The sequence below is a fragment of the Scomber scombrus genome, chromosome 18 (assembly GCF_963691925.1).
Source record: "Scomber scombrus chromosome 18, fScoSco1.1, whole genome shotgun sequence".
In the NCBI taxonomy this organism is placed as follows: Eukaryota; Metazoa; Chordata; class Actinopteri; order Scombriformes; family Scombridae; genus Scomber; species Scomber scombrus.
The window spans coordinates 21,576,210-21,593,134 of record NC_084987.1 but is presented as its reverse complement, the minus strand read 5'-3'; the positions used below and the strand labels follow the sequence as shown (position 1 = coordinate 21,593,134).

Here is a 16,925-nt window from a genome sequence, read left to right as displayed (position 1 = left end):
TATATTAGACACACATATATATATACACACACACATACATTAGGAGGATCAGGCAGGTACCTTGTTCCTGTGCTTTAAGTCAGTGGTCCTCAAAGTGTGGTCAGAGGTCCTTGAGGGGGCTACAGTGTGTCCCCAGCTAAAAGGGCAATCACTTATTTTCAGTATAGTTTGATCCATATGTAACATGATGACAATGTGTGTCTACTTTGGTTCGCTTTCATACATTTTCTGTAATAAAACATCTAATAGCAAAAATCTTATCTGATGAGAAACCCTGGGACAAAATCTTATCAAATGAGGGTCGGAGGTCTAATTTGTGTTATTTTAGGGGTTTCCGGATATGATAACGTTTGAGAACCACTGCTTTAAGGAGCTGTTGAGCAACACCTGTGCAGGTAGAGTGGCTAAAGATAACCAGAGTGGCAGGATGCAGTGTGAGGTGGCAGCCAGTACTAAGTGTGTTGAATTCAATCTTTCTTTTATGAAGTTGCATTGAGGTTACTGAGGATCAAAAAAAGGATGTCATACTGCTGCTGCACCACAACTATGTATCTCATCAAAGCCTGAAGCTTCTTCCATGTCAGCAACCAGTGATTGTAGATAAGACTCAGAGCTTTTGGGTGGGGCTGATTTAAATGCTTTCTACATATTTACAGATCCCAGGCATGGAAGTATGTGTGGAACTCTTGCTGTGTCAATACCATTGAGCGTCCTTCATTTTATGACAGTGAATTGCTTTTGAAGTGTTACAGCCACACCCTGCCACTGACAGCGGAATTTGCATAAAAAACATTTATGACCTGTTTGCAGGAGAAAAAAATCTTTAAACTATGAAACAAAGGAACCAAAGTATAACTTCATCTTTGTTTATCTTACAACATACTGCATGTCATTAGTGATTTATATGCTGAAAAAGAAGAGGTGGACACACCATGCTTATCTCAAGTGAATTGCACAATGTGGAATTTAAACAGGTTGGCTGTCCTTGATTGAAGTGTAGGTGTGGACACAATAACGTGAACACCTGTACCATATGATAAAAATCAAATACTTTGCTATTAATACTGCTTTTGTGAAGCTTATGATGTATCAGCAAAACGCTAAACCAAGTATAGTGATTTTATTTTGATGTGATTGTTGGACTTGTTGGATTGCATTACACTACACACACAGAAAAACACACGCCCACACACCTTATCAACACATGAGGCCTAACCTGTACTTTGTATGATCTTTTCAAAAAATATTAGTAGATACTGTAGATACTTTTGTTTTCCAGATTAGTAACAGAAAGTACAAATGTCTCATTCTAAATGCTGACATATTAATGTCAGTCAATGACTAAAAATGAATATTTACTATTACTTAAGTACAGCTCGTGAAAGATTAAGACTGAGTGAGACTACCCTGTTGCCACTTTCTGGTCTGTCACTCACTGTATCCACCCTGTCAAGTGTGATCTTGGTTCCTTTCTACCTTTTTTGTCACTTGTCCTTAAACCCTCCCCCTCCTACAGGTATGAGGGTGTTGGCTCAAGGAGCAACTACTTTGGGTGTGCATCGGACACACCTACTACAAGCATGAGACAGAGCAGCATGCTGAAGTCCTTCTTCTCACTCAAGCATTCAGTCCCAAGCTGAGGTGCTTCCAACTTAACACAGACACAATAAAGTAGAGCATATTTGTGGTAAACAAAACAAACACATATGCTCTGTTATGCATCTTATCTCCTCTATCTCTCTTAACTGTGTTTTATTTGGCAGTAGACGGAAGCATTCTTCAAACTAGACCTTTACTCTTTTAAAGGTCATTTCACAGGGTGTGTGTGTGTGTGTCTGATAAGCACTGATACTTGGAAATGAACTTCTTAATTATGTAGTCGGTCAGGTTGTAAGACCCATCGGGTATCTGGCAAAGCTCAGATGTGTTCTGACAAACAAGTGAAACCTTTTCCTACTCCACAATTATTGGTGTTTATTTCTATCATGATTTTCCTACAGTGTTTCATCTTTCAGGTGTAACAACTACTGTACCTTTACAAGTACAAATCCACTCCTTAAGAACAAGTCACAATACTCTGTTATTATATACAGACTGCCTTCCATCTTTTTTTAAAAGCACCATTTTTTCTGTATTAAGTTGAAACTAAAGTATTTGGCATCCATCACTCTTTATTTTACATTTATTGATTTACAACTTATTACAATCAAGCTAGCCTACGGGCAATAACTGCAGTTAAGCTCTTTCTATAACTAATAATAATATAATAATGTTTCTACACTTCACTCATAGTCTTATCCAGTTACTCAGGTTTGATGGGTGCCCTCTCCCAACTGCAAGTTTAATCTCTTTCCACAGATGTTCAATTGGATTCAGATTAGGATTCATTAGCAGGTCACTTCAGAACAGTTCAGTGTTTTCTTTTCATCCACACTTGGGTGCTTTTTGATATGTGTTTGAGGTCATTATACTGCTAGAAGACCCATGACCTGCAACTAAGACACAACTTTCTGACACTGGGCTGTATGTTTCACTCCAAAATGTTTTGATAGATTTCTGATTTCTTTTGTTCTCTGCAGAGATTCAAGGCAGCCAGTGCCTGAGGCAGCAAAGCAACCCCAACACATCACTGAGCCTCCTCCATGCTTCACAGTTGGCATGGTGTTCTTTCCTTTAAAGGCTTACAGGATTGGTGTGATTTACCAAAACACTGTAATTTCTTTTCTCCTTACCTTTTTTCTACTGCCTTCAGACCACTGTCTAGTTTCCCTTCCGTTTTCCATGTTCATTTTGATGCACACAGTGGCACAAAACAACAGAGTGAGTCATTTTCTCATTTTAAACTGGTTGCATGAGTGATTATAAGATTGAACACACCAGTGATACCAATTAAAACACAATAGTGTCCTTAAAGTATCGCTACTCTTACAACTTCTGGGTACCAATAATTTTGTCTTCAGTTATTTTCACAACTTTTTGTTTTGTTCCTGCAAAGACATACACTGATAATAAAATCATACTGACAAATAATGACTTATTAAACATCTAAATCAGACTTTTACTGTCATGTCTAAAGTGTTAATGATGATCTGATTTCCAGTCATCGAGCAACTCGTTCTGCTACATTCCACCATGATTGTATGTTTGTGTGGAAACACATATATGTGTGTTTCCACACAGTCTTTCTTAATGTTCCACCACGTCTTGTGTTTCACAGAGCTGATACCAGAGCAGCAGCTGTATCAGGTTCAGAGATCGTCTATAAGCAGCCAATTAAGTAGAGAGTCAAACAACTGGAAAAAAGACTCTCATCTTTAACGTATGTCATTCTGCTTTCATTTGACACTTTGTTATAATATCACACAACACATACCATGATCTAGATACCTGTGACGTGATAACCCCTCCCTCCAAAAAGGGTCAAAAGTGTCTTAAGACTCATTGATTGGATATATACAAGAAAAAACATCACATTTTTAACTAAACAGCTCCAAGTATCTCTTCAGGTGAGATATCAGGAGCATCATGATGTCCCCTCAGGGTTCATGCAATTATCAAGCTTAAAAAAAAAAAAAAAAAAAATCCTATAAAGTAAAATCACAAGAATGAGCACATGCAGGAAAAACCACAGGACATATAAAGTCACAGCGAGGACTGTGTGTGTGTGTGTGTGTGTGTGTGTGTGTGTGTGTGTGTGTGTGTGTGTGTGTGTGTGTGTGTGTGTGTGTGTGTGTGTGTGTGTGTGTGTGTGTGTGTGTGTGGAACAGGTCTGCCCGGTCTGCTCCTCTGACGACACACCTGCTGGCCTGGGAGGAGCTGATACAGGTGGACGCTCCTTAACTTGAGGGGAGACGCCACAGGTGACAAGGAGTAAGAGGAGAGAGAGAGAGAGAGGAGTCAGAAGAAAACACACTTGGACTCAGACAAGGGCCCTGAACAGCGTCCCAAGATGTCGAAGCAAAGGGAATCCAATGCTTTAAAGATCAGCAAGTGAGTCTGAACAGTTTCCTGTTTCTCTCTCTTCTGTCTGTGTGTGTGTGTGTGTGTGTGTGTGTGTGTGTGTGTGTGTGTGTGTGTGTCAGGTTTCCTAGTGTTATATTTTAGTCTCCTCTTGTCTCCTCTCATGCATTACTGCCTCACGCTGCTTCCCCCTGAAGGGCTGACCTGAAATGTGGTTCTTGCAGCATGTGGGCATTGTTTTGTATCATGAACCTGTTAATGTTTGCATAGGACGAGACAATGATCTGACTGTTAGATTGTATGAGTTAAATCCAAATATCTGCCTTTCATTCATTCTTTCCTAAATGAATAAACAGTCTCTCCAGCGTATAATGTCACATTTCTCACTCTCGTAATACAACCATGTTACTGTTTTTTACATGTTGAACATTGCAATCTATTTTACTTTGTTGATTCTTGTCACCCCTCTTGACTCCGTACTGAACTACAACACTTTTGAGTCTTTACCCAAGGGGTGTATCATCGAAGTTTACTGACTGACTTCATTTATTTGTGATGTCAATCAATAGGCTGGAGTTCTGACTCATTAAATTGATATGTTAACAGAGAACATACTATAATAGAGGATAGTTTGTTGTTGTTGCTTTGTAATGGAGCCAGTTCTTGAGCAGGTGAGGGCTGTTTGAGTAGAGGAGTGTTCTATGAAATTCCTCAGGGCGATAACTGTGTGTAGAAATTGTGCAACCTTGACTTTGAAGGTGACTAAGCAGGGGTTTATCTCAGTTTCCTCTCGGTGCGAGTCGTCCCCCGGGGGAACATATACAGTATACGAGCGCTCCCACGCAGCAGGGCGTGTGTGTTGTGCAGCCGACGGGGTCAAGATTGTGAGTGACATAAGAGAGGAAGGGCTGAAGGAGTGGCAGGGCAGGGTCTCCCTGCTGCTCGCTCTGTTTGCTTTGAACAGCTCATTGACACTTAAGCTTGAATGGAAGTGAGTGACTTACATTGCTTCTGATCTTTGTACATGGATCTTGAATAAATCTTAAAGGACAGATCACAAAAATATTTAAAGTCTGTGTGTCAGGTGTGCATATGAACAATGAAACGTTTTTCCTCACTGTAATCATTCCTCCTGTTTATACTGACTTTTAAAAGATCTCCCCTTTAAATGCAATTGCAATGTAAGAGATGGGGACAAAAAAATCAACAGTTCTTGTTCAAAAATCTACTTAAAAGTTTATCTAAAGCCAATATGAGTCAGCTGTATGCGTTTGTAAAATCAGGTGGATATCTACCACAGTTATTTTATTTTTTACAGTAAAATTCCCTCTTTTTCTTTTCCTGTTGAAATACATTAGAGGATTGTAACAAAAACTCAGATGACTTTATCTTTGAAAGATATCCACTTCATTTGACAGACTCAGACAGCTGAAGCTTCTTATTAGCTTAGATAAACTTTTAAATACAGTTTTGCCTGGAAGGAGGACTGTGGATTTTCTCCCTCAGCACTTCTCTTGTAAAAGCATTATGAAGGGATCTCCTAATGGTCAGTATGAACAGGAGGAATGATTATGACAAAAGACAGTTCCACTGTAACACTAATGTCTGTTTGCAGTGCAGCGTGCAGTGAATGAACACATATTAGACTTGGCTATTCGCAGCGTAGATAAGCGCCTGAATGAGTAAAAGAGCGATAAAAGGGAGTAATCCTCGTCCAGCACCCCGCCCACTACTGTGCAAGACATAATGTCTGTCATGACTACAACTGCCAAAGCTTCTCTGGAATTTAATAATGCTATTCATTTGATAAGAGATGAATGGTACAATAAGACAGGTTCTCTGGAGGAATGTCTGTGTCACATACAAACAGCATTCCTGACCACTTAATGACAAGGGATGGGTGTGTGTGTGTTTCTGTGCGTGTGTGTGAGTGTGGAAAGGAGAGGGGGGGGGGGGGGGGGGGGGGGGTACTTACCCCACAATCTATCCTCTGGGTCCAGAATTGGGTGTGTCAGAATAAAGAGGTGGAATGAAGGAACAAACACTCAAAGAGCACAAACAGGTCTGCAGAAAGAGTTTTTGATTGACAAGCTGATGAAGAATTTTGTTGAGCAGGTGAAGGAATCTTCTTTGTTTGGACTCTCAGTGGGTTTTATGTTTATATCTGAAACACCAGATTTAGAGTCCTCTCACTCCAAGTGTCATATGCCTCATTCAGGCAGTGACTGACAGAGCCACAGAGCAGAATTAACATCGTCTGTGTTATAAACTACTTGAGTAAAAGTTCTAAGCAGCTTTGTTACTGCAACAGTAAATTATAGTTAAGTCTCTCCTGAATGCAGTGCTGCTCTCCAAAGTGATTGAGAGCAGTTTGTTTTGTTCTGGTGGAGAGCAAAGGGGATTTTTACACAAGAACCCTCTCAAAAAAGGGAGAAAACATATTAAAGATCGACCTCCATGAATGTAAAATGACTGATTTCAGAATGTATTAAAGTACAAATACTCTACAAGCTATTTATTCACAGTGACATGAGCACATGCTTTATTTTTCTGGGTGTTCCTAATGTCTTACTGTCCTCTGATTCTTCAAACAAATATCTCAAAACTTGCTTCACAGAAGTGTATCACCGGGGTCAGAAGGATTTTCACTGATGTCTTTCTCTCTGTTTTTTTTTTCATTTTTCTTACCAAGGACCCAAGCCGCTGACTTGGCTGCGGTGATTGCTCGCATGCAGCATAAAGCAGATCAAGTAGAGAGGAATATCCTGCGATGCGAGGAGCTGCTGAATTCGGTAAGAAGTTCACACACGCCAGATTATGAGAATTGAGGTCACACTCAGATCATGAAAATAAAGATGTGTGGCTTGACTACTGTGATAAACTTGATGATAGATAGATATTTGATAACTTTAGAGCCAGGAAATCACTGCAATGAAACTTGCACTTTTTTTTTTGACCTAACCTTAATGGTGAAAATACAAAGAGTGCAAAAGTTTGACTATCTGTTTTATTTTGGAACATCTGTTCTTTGCAAACCTCCATTTTTTTGCTATCTGTGTATGAAGATTTGAGATTTGACTTGCAGCTATAAAAGGAACACTTGCACATACAGTATATACAGTACACATATTCACGCTGTGCTTCTAATTTAAACAGATTAAACACTATGAATCAATTCAAAAACACCAAAACATCACCTGAAAAGCTTTTTCATAATCAGTTTGATAAGCTCGGAACCACATAACTGTCTAAGACTAAATCAAGTGTGTTCTGCTTAACTAAAAGCTTTTAATGCAACAACACCTCCTGCTCCTGTTTAGGACAAAGAGCGTGATGCGAAGAATCAGCGCCTGCTCCACGAGAAGGAGAGTGCAGATAACCTGGCAGAGGCTGAGGGGCTGCTGAAGGATCTCTTTATGGATGTGGGCAAAGCCAAGAAGATGCAGCACCCGCAGGCTACTGAGATAGAGAAAGAGTGAGGGTTTTTTCTGCACTATCACAGTCACAGACAAAACTAAAACATACAAACATTGACATTGACCTGCATGCCAGCAGACACACCTTAAACTCACTGCATACCATCAAGATACGCTTACAACAAACTATCATTACCACATTCCCTTCTGCTGATCTCCACCCATCTTTTCACTCTCAGTGTGAGTAATCTCCATGAGCGCTGGGCCAAGGACTGCAGCACCTACAGGGACCTATATGACCAGGTGCTGGATCTGATGCCGACAAAAAGGGTCGACTGGGGATCTGTGCTGGATGAAAAACTGGTCAGTTGATGCGACATTGACTGCAAAACCTCCTTAAATCAATTTTGAGTTTTAGTCATTGAACATCTTCCCCATGCCTGCTCAGCGTCACATGTTTAGCAGCACTTTTATGCATTAGTGCACCACTGCATTGCCAATTATTTTGTGTTTGCAGCTGTCTTGCCAATCAAGTATTATTTTGACTATGTATTGTATTGTCATGCATTGCTTGACTGCAGCTCTGTGTAGCGCTTAAAGTTGATCTTATCTAACATCTCTGTGCTGTGTAATGTTCTATTGTACAGGGACAGATAAAGTCAGAGGCGTACGGCCCCAACCTGTCTGATGTAGAGAAGCAGATTGCAGAACATAACATTCTGCACCAGGAGATCGACGCGTACAACGCCCAGCTGCAGCCCACCGCCTCACAGGTAACAACGCAACTCGACGCATCATGCACACACCCTGCAAGAATACATGCAGGGGGAATCATGTCAGTCTCTCAGGTGGCAGTGGAGGAGTAACATTTTCCTTCCATCTTTGTTTGTAGGAGATCAAGGACAAATATGACAGACTTTTGGTGAGTTGTTTTTGTTTTCACTTATTGACTCTGAGGCTTTAATGTGTGCTGATGGATGGAGTTCAGTAAAATTGTGTGGGATGTGTGTACTGTATGTGTATAATACATCTTGTTTTGCAGGAGAGCTCCCTGGAGAGGCGCAACTACCTCGCCTCTATGTACGAGTACATGCAGAGCTGCAGTAAGGAGCTGGGCTACCTGTCAGGCCAGCAGGACAGAATCCTGCAAAGAGACTGGAGTGACCGCATGGTCGACCCCGCAAGCATCCGCATGGAGTACGAGGTGAGATTCACTTCATGTAGACGCCAAAGTGAGGTGTGTGTGCGCGTTCAGTTGGTGAGATGAGGTAACTTATTATAATTTCCCAGCTTACTGTGTTGTCTTATGATCAGAGGGATGTGCAGGGTTTAAAGAAAAACATTAAAACGTTGTTCATCAGCATGCCTTCAAGCATAATCCTCTCTGAGCCGGTTGCACCAGCTAGGTACCCAACTGGTGTAACCAGTACGGTACATTGTTACTACTTAGCTGCTGGGAGAATCAGATTAGAATACTTGCAACCCTGCGTCATGTCTTCTACATCCCTATTTGCTATTTCTGTTTTTGTGCAGAAATTCAAAAACAATGGACTGCTTGCACATGAGAGTGAAGTCAACCAGCTTCAGACAGAAGGAGACCAACTGATTCAAAGGAAACACCCCGGCATCTCAGCCATAAAGGTACATCTGTCAGCTGTGTTAGACTTCAGAAATGTATGATAACTGTGATAAATCATCATCAACCTCTCTAACATAAGATATCGCATGGTTGAATAAATTGATATCATATAATCGAATATATTTCAAATTCAAAAATCAAATTATACTGAACCGAGGTGATTTATGTTTTGTCAGAGTCACAAAGAAGCCGTACAGAATCAGTGGCAAGCCTTTCTCAACCTGTGTCTAGCGCAGGATATTCACCTGGAGAACATTGAAGAATACAAGAAGGTAGAGGGTCTCTGACTGCACTGTATCATTGACTACAAAAATAATAATTTTTCCTGTTCACCTCAGCTCATTGTTAAAAATACATTTTGTTCAATGCAGTTCCAGCTGGATGCAGAGACACTGTCTGTGTCCCTGGACAGACTAAGATCCAGTGTGGACCCAAAATCTGTGTCTGCCAAGAGCAACTCTGAGGTCCTGTTGGAGCTGGAGGTACAAGTGTTTTCTGATGTCATGACTGCTGTGCAGCTCTACAAAAGTATAGAAACATTAATTGAAAATTCTTCCTCATGCAGGATTTTCATGTTGTTGAAACCTTTAGTAGGTTTCAGTATTGCAGAGATGATTTACAACCCTTTGTCGTACATTGATTAGCCATTTAGAGCAGCAACCCAAGGGATTAGATGATCACATGTATACTCAGACCAGAAAGAGCCAGTCAGAGAGTAGCTTTGCTAAAAAAAAGGACTTTTTTTTTTTTTAAAGTTAATTTTATTTGTCTGAAATAGTTTTCGTTCTCCAGTAGCAATCGACATGTGACATTTAAAATAGTTAAATATATGTATAATATATAAAATAGGGACAAATAAGTAGGAATGAATGACGAACTTAACGGAAACAAGAAACAGGACAGGAAAGTCCACTGCTAGTAGACGAGTAACATCAGCGAAAACACATAACAAGGAGAGTTAATCAGTTGTGTCACTTTTGTTATAATTTGATAATACCTTCAGGGAGATGAACCAGCAATAAGGAGGAATGACCAGCGCCTGGCTGCCCTCAGGGAGCTCGGTAGCAAGGTCGTGCCTCTGAAGTTGCGCCGAATCAAGCCCACTAAATCCACCACTGTCGTCACTCTGTGTGACTGGGACGATGAAAATGTAAGAGAACACAAGAATGACAACATTCATAAAAATGTTCCTGGGGTCATCATCTTTAGTCCATCACATTCTCCGTCTGTTTTAGGGCACAGTGATTCGTAATGATGAGCTAATCCTGAAGTCTAACTGGGATAAGAAGTGGGAGCTTCAGACCAGCACTGGGAGGCTTAAAAGCGTGCCTGGTGCGTGTTTCATGGTACCAGCACCTGATGCTGAGGCCTTGGATAGAGTAAACAGGTAAAAAAGTGGCAAACTCACCACATCAGATTGTTTTCCCTCCATTGTTCAAAGCTTAACCGCTGACTGATCATTTTAAATAAAACATTGTGTCTTTGTGTGTTCAGTCTGGACAGAGAGCTGGCAGACTTGAAGAGCCGTAGATCTGCTCTAATTGCCTCCTTGAAGAACCGCACTGTGGAAGTGGTTCGCCCTCAGAGGGCAGGTGAGAAGAAAAACATTTTGACAGAAACATCTGTGTTTTTTCAGTGACTTTCAACAATAAAAGAGTCTTTGCTGGAAAGTTTGGGCTTGTCGAACACTATTTCATCATGGTTGTCATTACTTCCTCCCAGTCACTGCATCCAGTGCCCCAGAAGATCCTAGAGCTGCAGAGCTGCCCAGTAAATTGGACAAGATCATCAGCGCCCTGGATCAGAGTGAAAAAGAAATCCTGAGCAGAGTGAGGGCCCCTCTAGACAACCGCAGCCCAACACAAGACCTTACAAACAGGCTGCGAGAGCACGAGGTGAATATAAGCAACTTCATGCTTTAATAATAAGATCTAGACCACAGTTTCAACTTATTAATGTTCTAAATATTTTTATAGCATGTTTTCGTGTGTCTGGCTTGTTGTGATCAGTAACACCACTTGACTTGCCTTCCAGAAATCTGCTCTGGCTGTACGCATGCTGGAGTCTGAGAAGTCTGCGGTCCAGAGAGAAATGGAGCCTATTCTGGCCAAGAAACCCCTGGGACCCATCACCTCTACACTGCCCACCAAACTCAGTACTGCCAAAAACAAGATTGATGACATCAACACCCTTAATGAGCTTTATAATAAAAAGTGAGAAGATAAAAGTGAAATTATAACATTTTGCAGTTTTTCAAAGACAGTTCTCAAACATTTAACCTAATTGCTTGATATAAGTAAAGCATGTACATGTTTTTCATTTGACAAATGATATTCAGTTTTCCATTTTGTTATTACCTCCTGTGTTTGTTTTTCCCTCTTTTACCAGAGCTACAGCATCCATGTTTCTAGAGAGGCAGATGCAAACTGTGGAGGGCATTGTCTCTGGGTTTGAGGAGAAGCTGGCTAAAGATGGCACCATTCTTGACCAAAAGAATGTCCTCCCCTCTCGCAAAATACAGTTCCAGGTGTTGTACTATAACACAATGAAAAAAAGTCAAAGATTTAACAATGTCAGGATAGGCTCATATGATCCAAACTTTTTTTTTTCCTTTATGCACTTTCTCCTTACACCATCAAACAGGCCATGCTTAAGGATGTTGCCTCACAAAAGGAAGAGGTGAATAAACTGGGCAGAGACTTGGATCTGACAGAGCAAGCGTGCAGCCCTCTGCAGCAGAGTTTCAATGAATATTGCCCTGATATCCGCCGTCAGGAGAATACGGTGAAACACCTGAGGAACCGTTACACAAATGTCAAGAATCAGATCCAGGAAAGGTGAGAAAAAGAAAGATCTGACATTATTGTACTTGTATGTATGTGTGCTTTTGTGATTTGTCATTAGTGATAATTGTTGTTCATATTTTGCTTCAGGTCTGCTCTCATACAGAAAGCTACCAGTCAAAACCAAGACTTCGAGAACGCTGTGCAGTCACTGGATTTCTTCTTGGTCAATTTGCCCAATAACAAGATCAAATCTACTGATGGTGTTGCACAGATAACAGCCAAGCAAAACTCTCAGAATGTGAGTGGTATTTAAAGTGAAGTATTTCTTTATGTAACCTTACATATCCTGCTAACTTGTCTCCACCATCTACAAACTAACTAACTCCAGTCTATTTCAACAAGTTTGTTTTATCAGTTGTGGTTATTAAATCCTTTCCCTTGTTTAGAGAGTGATTGAGGACGTCGAGAAGAAATCAGGGGATTTAAACCGAGTCAAGGTTCTTTCTCGTGACCTGCAAATCATCTTAAATGTGAGTGTCATTTACCATTTGCAATTAGAGTAGACAAGCATATCCCAAGTACTAAATCCTTCAAATACAAATATATTTCCATTTAGGAGTATGAGGTTAATTCAAAAACTTACCGTGGCTCTCTGGATGTCGATGATGATGATGATGATGATGACGACGACAACGACGATGAGGAACCAGTTCTAAAGAGACGTCAAATTTTAACTATGGCTCAAGCTGTACAGAGAAAGGTACAATGAGTCAGAGTCTTTTTTAGACAACTCTAACATTTTGACTTTGTTGTCAATTTTTAAACTTCTTCTGCATCTATTACAGGAGAAAGATCTACTGAACCTTTACTCTGAGGTGTCTGCAGAAAATAACCAGTTACTCAGCCAGTTGAGGACAGCGAAGAATATCATGGCCAGGGTATGACACTATTGAATGAAAATAACATCAGCAACAGTGATGCTAAGGTAGAATAATTATTTGTGTTGTGTACAAAATCATCAATGGCATATCCTTTGTTATTTTATTCATGTGCAGAATGAAGAGAAAAAAAGTCAGGTAGTCGTCAGTCAGCAGCGGCAGCTACAAAGCCAGCAGAGGACCCTGGAGGCGAGTGACAGCCTGAAGAAAGACCTGCGTGAGGAGAATGCCAGGCGCTTACATGCTGAAAATGACCTTGAAACATACCGGAAGCGGTTCATGTCTCTGAAGAGCAGGAGAGGAGTTGAGAGGGTGGAGGAGAAGGAGGTGGTTCAGTACTACCGTGACCCCAAACTGGAGGCAGAACTACAGTCCCTGAAGAACAGGATCCAGGATGAATCATTGAAGAGGTCAAGAACCCATTCAGACATGAAAATAATGAGTGAGACGGTAAAGAAACTTGAAACACAGCTGATCAAAACTGAACCTAAAATGGTGACCAAGTTACTGACCGAATACGAGAGAGACCCCCAGCTTGACAAAGAAGCAGCCAAGATCAGAGATGAGATGCAGAGAATACGTCTGGAGCTTCAAACAAGAGACACTGAGACGTTTCGTATCAAAAATGAGCTTACTGTTCTGGCTCAACAGAAACCAAGAATCAGAGAGAGGGTTGTGAAGAAGGAAGTGGTGAGGCTCGAAAAGGATCCAGAGATGCTGAAAGCTGTTCTCTCATTCAGGGGAGAAATTACAGAGGAGGAATTCCGGTGCAAGTCCCTCAATGATACCATCTTCACCACAAGGAGCCAGATAAACACACTTGAGAGGGTTATTCCCACCATCCAACCGAAGGTAGTCACTAAGTTGGTGAAGCAAGTGCAACAAGATCCAGAAATGATCGAAGAGTCAAACAAGTTACGTATGATCTTGGAAGAGGAGAAAGATCAGAACGTTATCTTGATGAAGGACCTGACCACATTGCAGCTACGTTATGATGAAGTGGAGAAGCTCGAGCGTAAAGTCGAGGTCAATGAGATCATCAATGAGATTTACAGAGTCGATCCTGATACTGAAATCGAGCTGGTACGTCTGAGAAAAGAGCTGCAGGAGTCTGGCCGAAACCGTACGGATCTAGAGAAAGAAATCGAAGCAGTTATGGTGACTCTGACTACCCTGCGTACTCAGAAACCCAAAGTGGAGTACAGGGAGGTGACTCAGGATGTGATCAAGGAGGAGAAAAGCCCAGAGGTCATCAGGGAATTACAAAGACTGAACAACCAGGTCACCCGTCTGCAAGTCAACTATGACACCATCCTAGAGCTGCGGAGCCGTCTACAAAAAGAAAGAGATGAGCTGAAAGGTGAAAAATCCAAGGTCCAGACAAAGGTAGTGACTAGAGAGATCATCAAGTATCAGAATGACCCTCTCATTGAGAAAGAAGCTGACAGACTTCGGAAGAATGTTAGAGAAGAGACACACCAGCGCCGCAGTGTGGAGGAAAATCTCTTTGACCTTCAGAACCAATATATTCTTCTTGAACGGCAGAAGCCAGAGGAGAAGATCCTAGTGCAGGAAGTGGTGCGTCTTCAGAAGGATCCCAAGCAGATCCTGGAGCATGAGAGGTTAAGCAAGTCCATAGATGATGAAGTGAAAGCCCGTAGAAAGTTTGAATTAGAGGTTAGACAGCTCAGAACCCTGGTTCAAGAAAGAGAGCGTAGCCTGACTCAGATGGACGATCGCCAGAAGATGATTCAAGTAGAGTCTGAGCTTAGGCACATCAAATCACGCATTTATGAGCTGGAAAGTTCTCCACCACCTGTTGAGGAAAAGATCATCATTGAGGAAGTCCTGAAAGTGGAGAGAGATCCAATGTTGGAGAAACTCACTGAAGGTATTCGTGTTGACATGGACACTGAGCGCACCAATGTTAATCGTTTAGAGAGAGAAATCTTCAACCTGAGTCACACGTTGGAAATTCTGCAAAAGGACAAGTCAATTGAGAGGGTTGTTTACAGAGAAGTTGTGCGTGTAGAGAAAGATCCAACAGTGGAGGCTGAACGGGAACATCTAAGAGAGCTAGTTACACAGGAGAGGAATCTCAGGCGTGACCAGGAAGATAACCTTCAGAACATCAACATCAAAATGACCCATCTCCAGACATCTTTGTCTATGACCACTCAGGATGAGAGGACTCTCTTTACCAGCAAAGATGCTCTGCAGAGAGAGAACGAAGATCTCCTCAAACAGCTCAAAATGCTAGAGTCTGAAAGACAGAATATTAGCATATCCTTCCAGCAACAGTCTAAGCTGATGAGTGAGAGAAGCCAGCTTGCATGGCAGAGGAGTCAAAAGACATCTTCTGAAATACAACGGTTGGAGAAAGACATTCTGGACGAAAAAGATAGAATACACCAAAAAGAAACACTCATCCTTGACCTGCGGGGCAACATTAAAAAAGAGGACCACTCTGAAACTCAGACCAGAGAGACTAATCTTTCCACAAAGATCAGCATCCTGGATCCAGACACTGGCAAAGACCTATCTCCATTTGATGCCTACACAAAAGGACTTATTGATCGCAACCAGTACATCCGTTTGTCAGAGCTGGAGTGTGACTGGGAGGAAATCAGTTCAAGTGGTCCAGATGGGGATACAACAATTCTGCAGGATCGCAAGAGTGGGAGGCAGTTCTCTGTCAAGGATGCCCTGGCGGATGGTCGCTTGACCCAGTATGAATTGACCCGCTACAGGGAAGGGAAAATGCCTATTTCTGAATTTGCCCTTCTTGTTGCAGGGGAAACTAAAAAGCCCTACCCTACTTCATTAATATCCCCAAGATCACCCACCAGACCCACCCCAGCCTCTCCCTTAAACTCCATGCCATCTTCTCTGAGGTCCTCCTACACCAGTCTCAACTCTTACCATAGTGGCAGTTTGGACAACCTCAGTGTTTCAGCAGGCGATGAGTACTTCCCAATCTCTGGTATTTTTGACACCACCACTGAAAGAGGTATGTCTGTCAGAAGTGCCTTGACCCGTAAAATCATAGATACTGACACAGCTCTGAAGCTGCTAGAGGCACAGGCAGCCTCGGGTGGAATTGTTGATCTCACCAGAAAAGACAAACTGTCTGTCCACAAAGCAGTTCAACATGGTCTCATTGACTCGGGTCACATGCACAAGCTTCTGAATGCCCAAAAGGCTTTCACTGGAGTCGAAGATCCTGTGACCAAAGTGCGTCTGGCAGTGGGACAGGCAGCACAGAAAGGGTACATTCCCCAAGAAAATGCCAGGAGATACCTAGAGGCGCAGTACTTGACTGGTGGTTTGGTAGATCCCAGTAAAACTGGCCGCCTAACCGTCCAAGAAGCTCTCGCCACCAATCTCATTGATAACACAACAGCTAATAACCTGACCGATGTGTCTTCCCACACAAAAGAGCTGGTGGACCCCATCACTAAAGAGAATATATCATACAAGCAGGCAATGGACCGGTGTAAGAGAGACATCAGCACAGGGCTCCTGTTGCTTCCTGCTCCCTCCACTGATGCCGCAAATTCCCCATCATACTCAAACCTTCAGTTGAATTCCTCTAACAGCAGAGTCTAGATGTGCAGTTTGAAATGTGACACATGCTTATGGGTGTATGATAATGCTTAGAGATACATTTTTAAAAAAGAAGAAAAAAAGAAAAGGAAATTCATATGTTTATGCATATTTGGAATACTGCAAAAATATTTTGGGGGATGAAACTCTTCTTGTGGATCTGTTCTTTTTCAGTACTATTTTTAGGTTTGCTGTCAAAATTAGGGTAATGTTTGTTTTATATGTAATTGTTTTTGTTGTTAATTGTTAATTTTTTTGAGCTTTATCATCCTAAAACCTACATAAGGGCCAATAAAAAATACAGTTTTGCATTCATTTTTTCTGTCCTGTTATTTTATATATATTAACATTTCATTACAACAGCATATGATTGAGTCATATGTTCATGCAGTAGACAAGGTTTGGGGCATTCACAATATTTAAACAATGATTACTATCAAATGATCGTCTTCAATCTGACATCTGGTATTTAGCTGTGCTAGCAGCATGGCGCTAGGTTTGGTAATGTCGGTCAGCCAGCCAATCAGTTTGTTGACTTAAATGTTCATCAGCTGATGGATAGATCACCATGAACTTTTCT

At 41.5% G+C, this 16,925-nt stretch overlaps 1 protein-coding gene across 1 annotated transcript; it reads left to right on the top strand.

Annotated features, from left to right (window-relative positions):
- The first annotated feature begins 340 nt into the window (after positions 1-340).
- evplb (envoplakin b) lies at positions 341-16,348 on the top strand. The gene is made up of 23 exons (XM_062439350.1): positions 341-449; positions 2,580-2,652; positions 6,653-6,752; positions 7,281-7,435; positions 7,616-7,739; positions 8,024-8,167; positions 8,269-8,298; positions 8,419-8,580; positions 8,910-9,017; positions 9,192-9,287; positions 9,387-9,497; positions 10,019-10,165; positions 10,251-10,402; positions 10,510-10,607; positions 10,738-10,910; positions 11,050-11,228; positions 11,404-11,542; positions 11,659-11,852; positions 11,949-12,099; positions 12,248-12,331; positions 12,418-12,561; positions 12,647-12,739; positions 12,857-16,348. The coding sequence occupies exons 1-23, from the start codon at positions 341-343 to the stop codon at positions 16,346-16,348; spliced, it is 6,258 nt and encodes a 2,085-aa protein (XP_062295334.1).
- Positions 16,349-16,925: the final 577 nt, after the last annotated feature.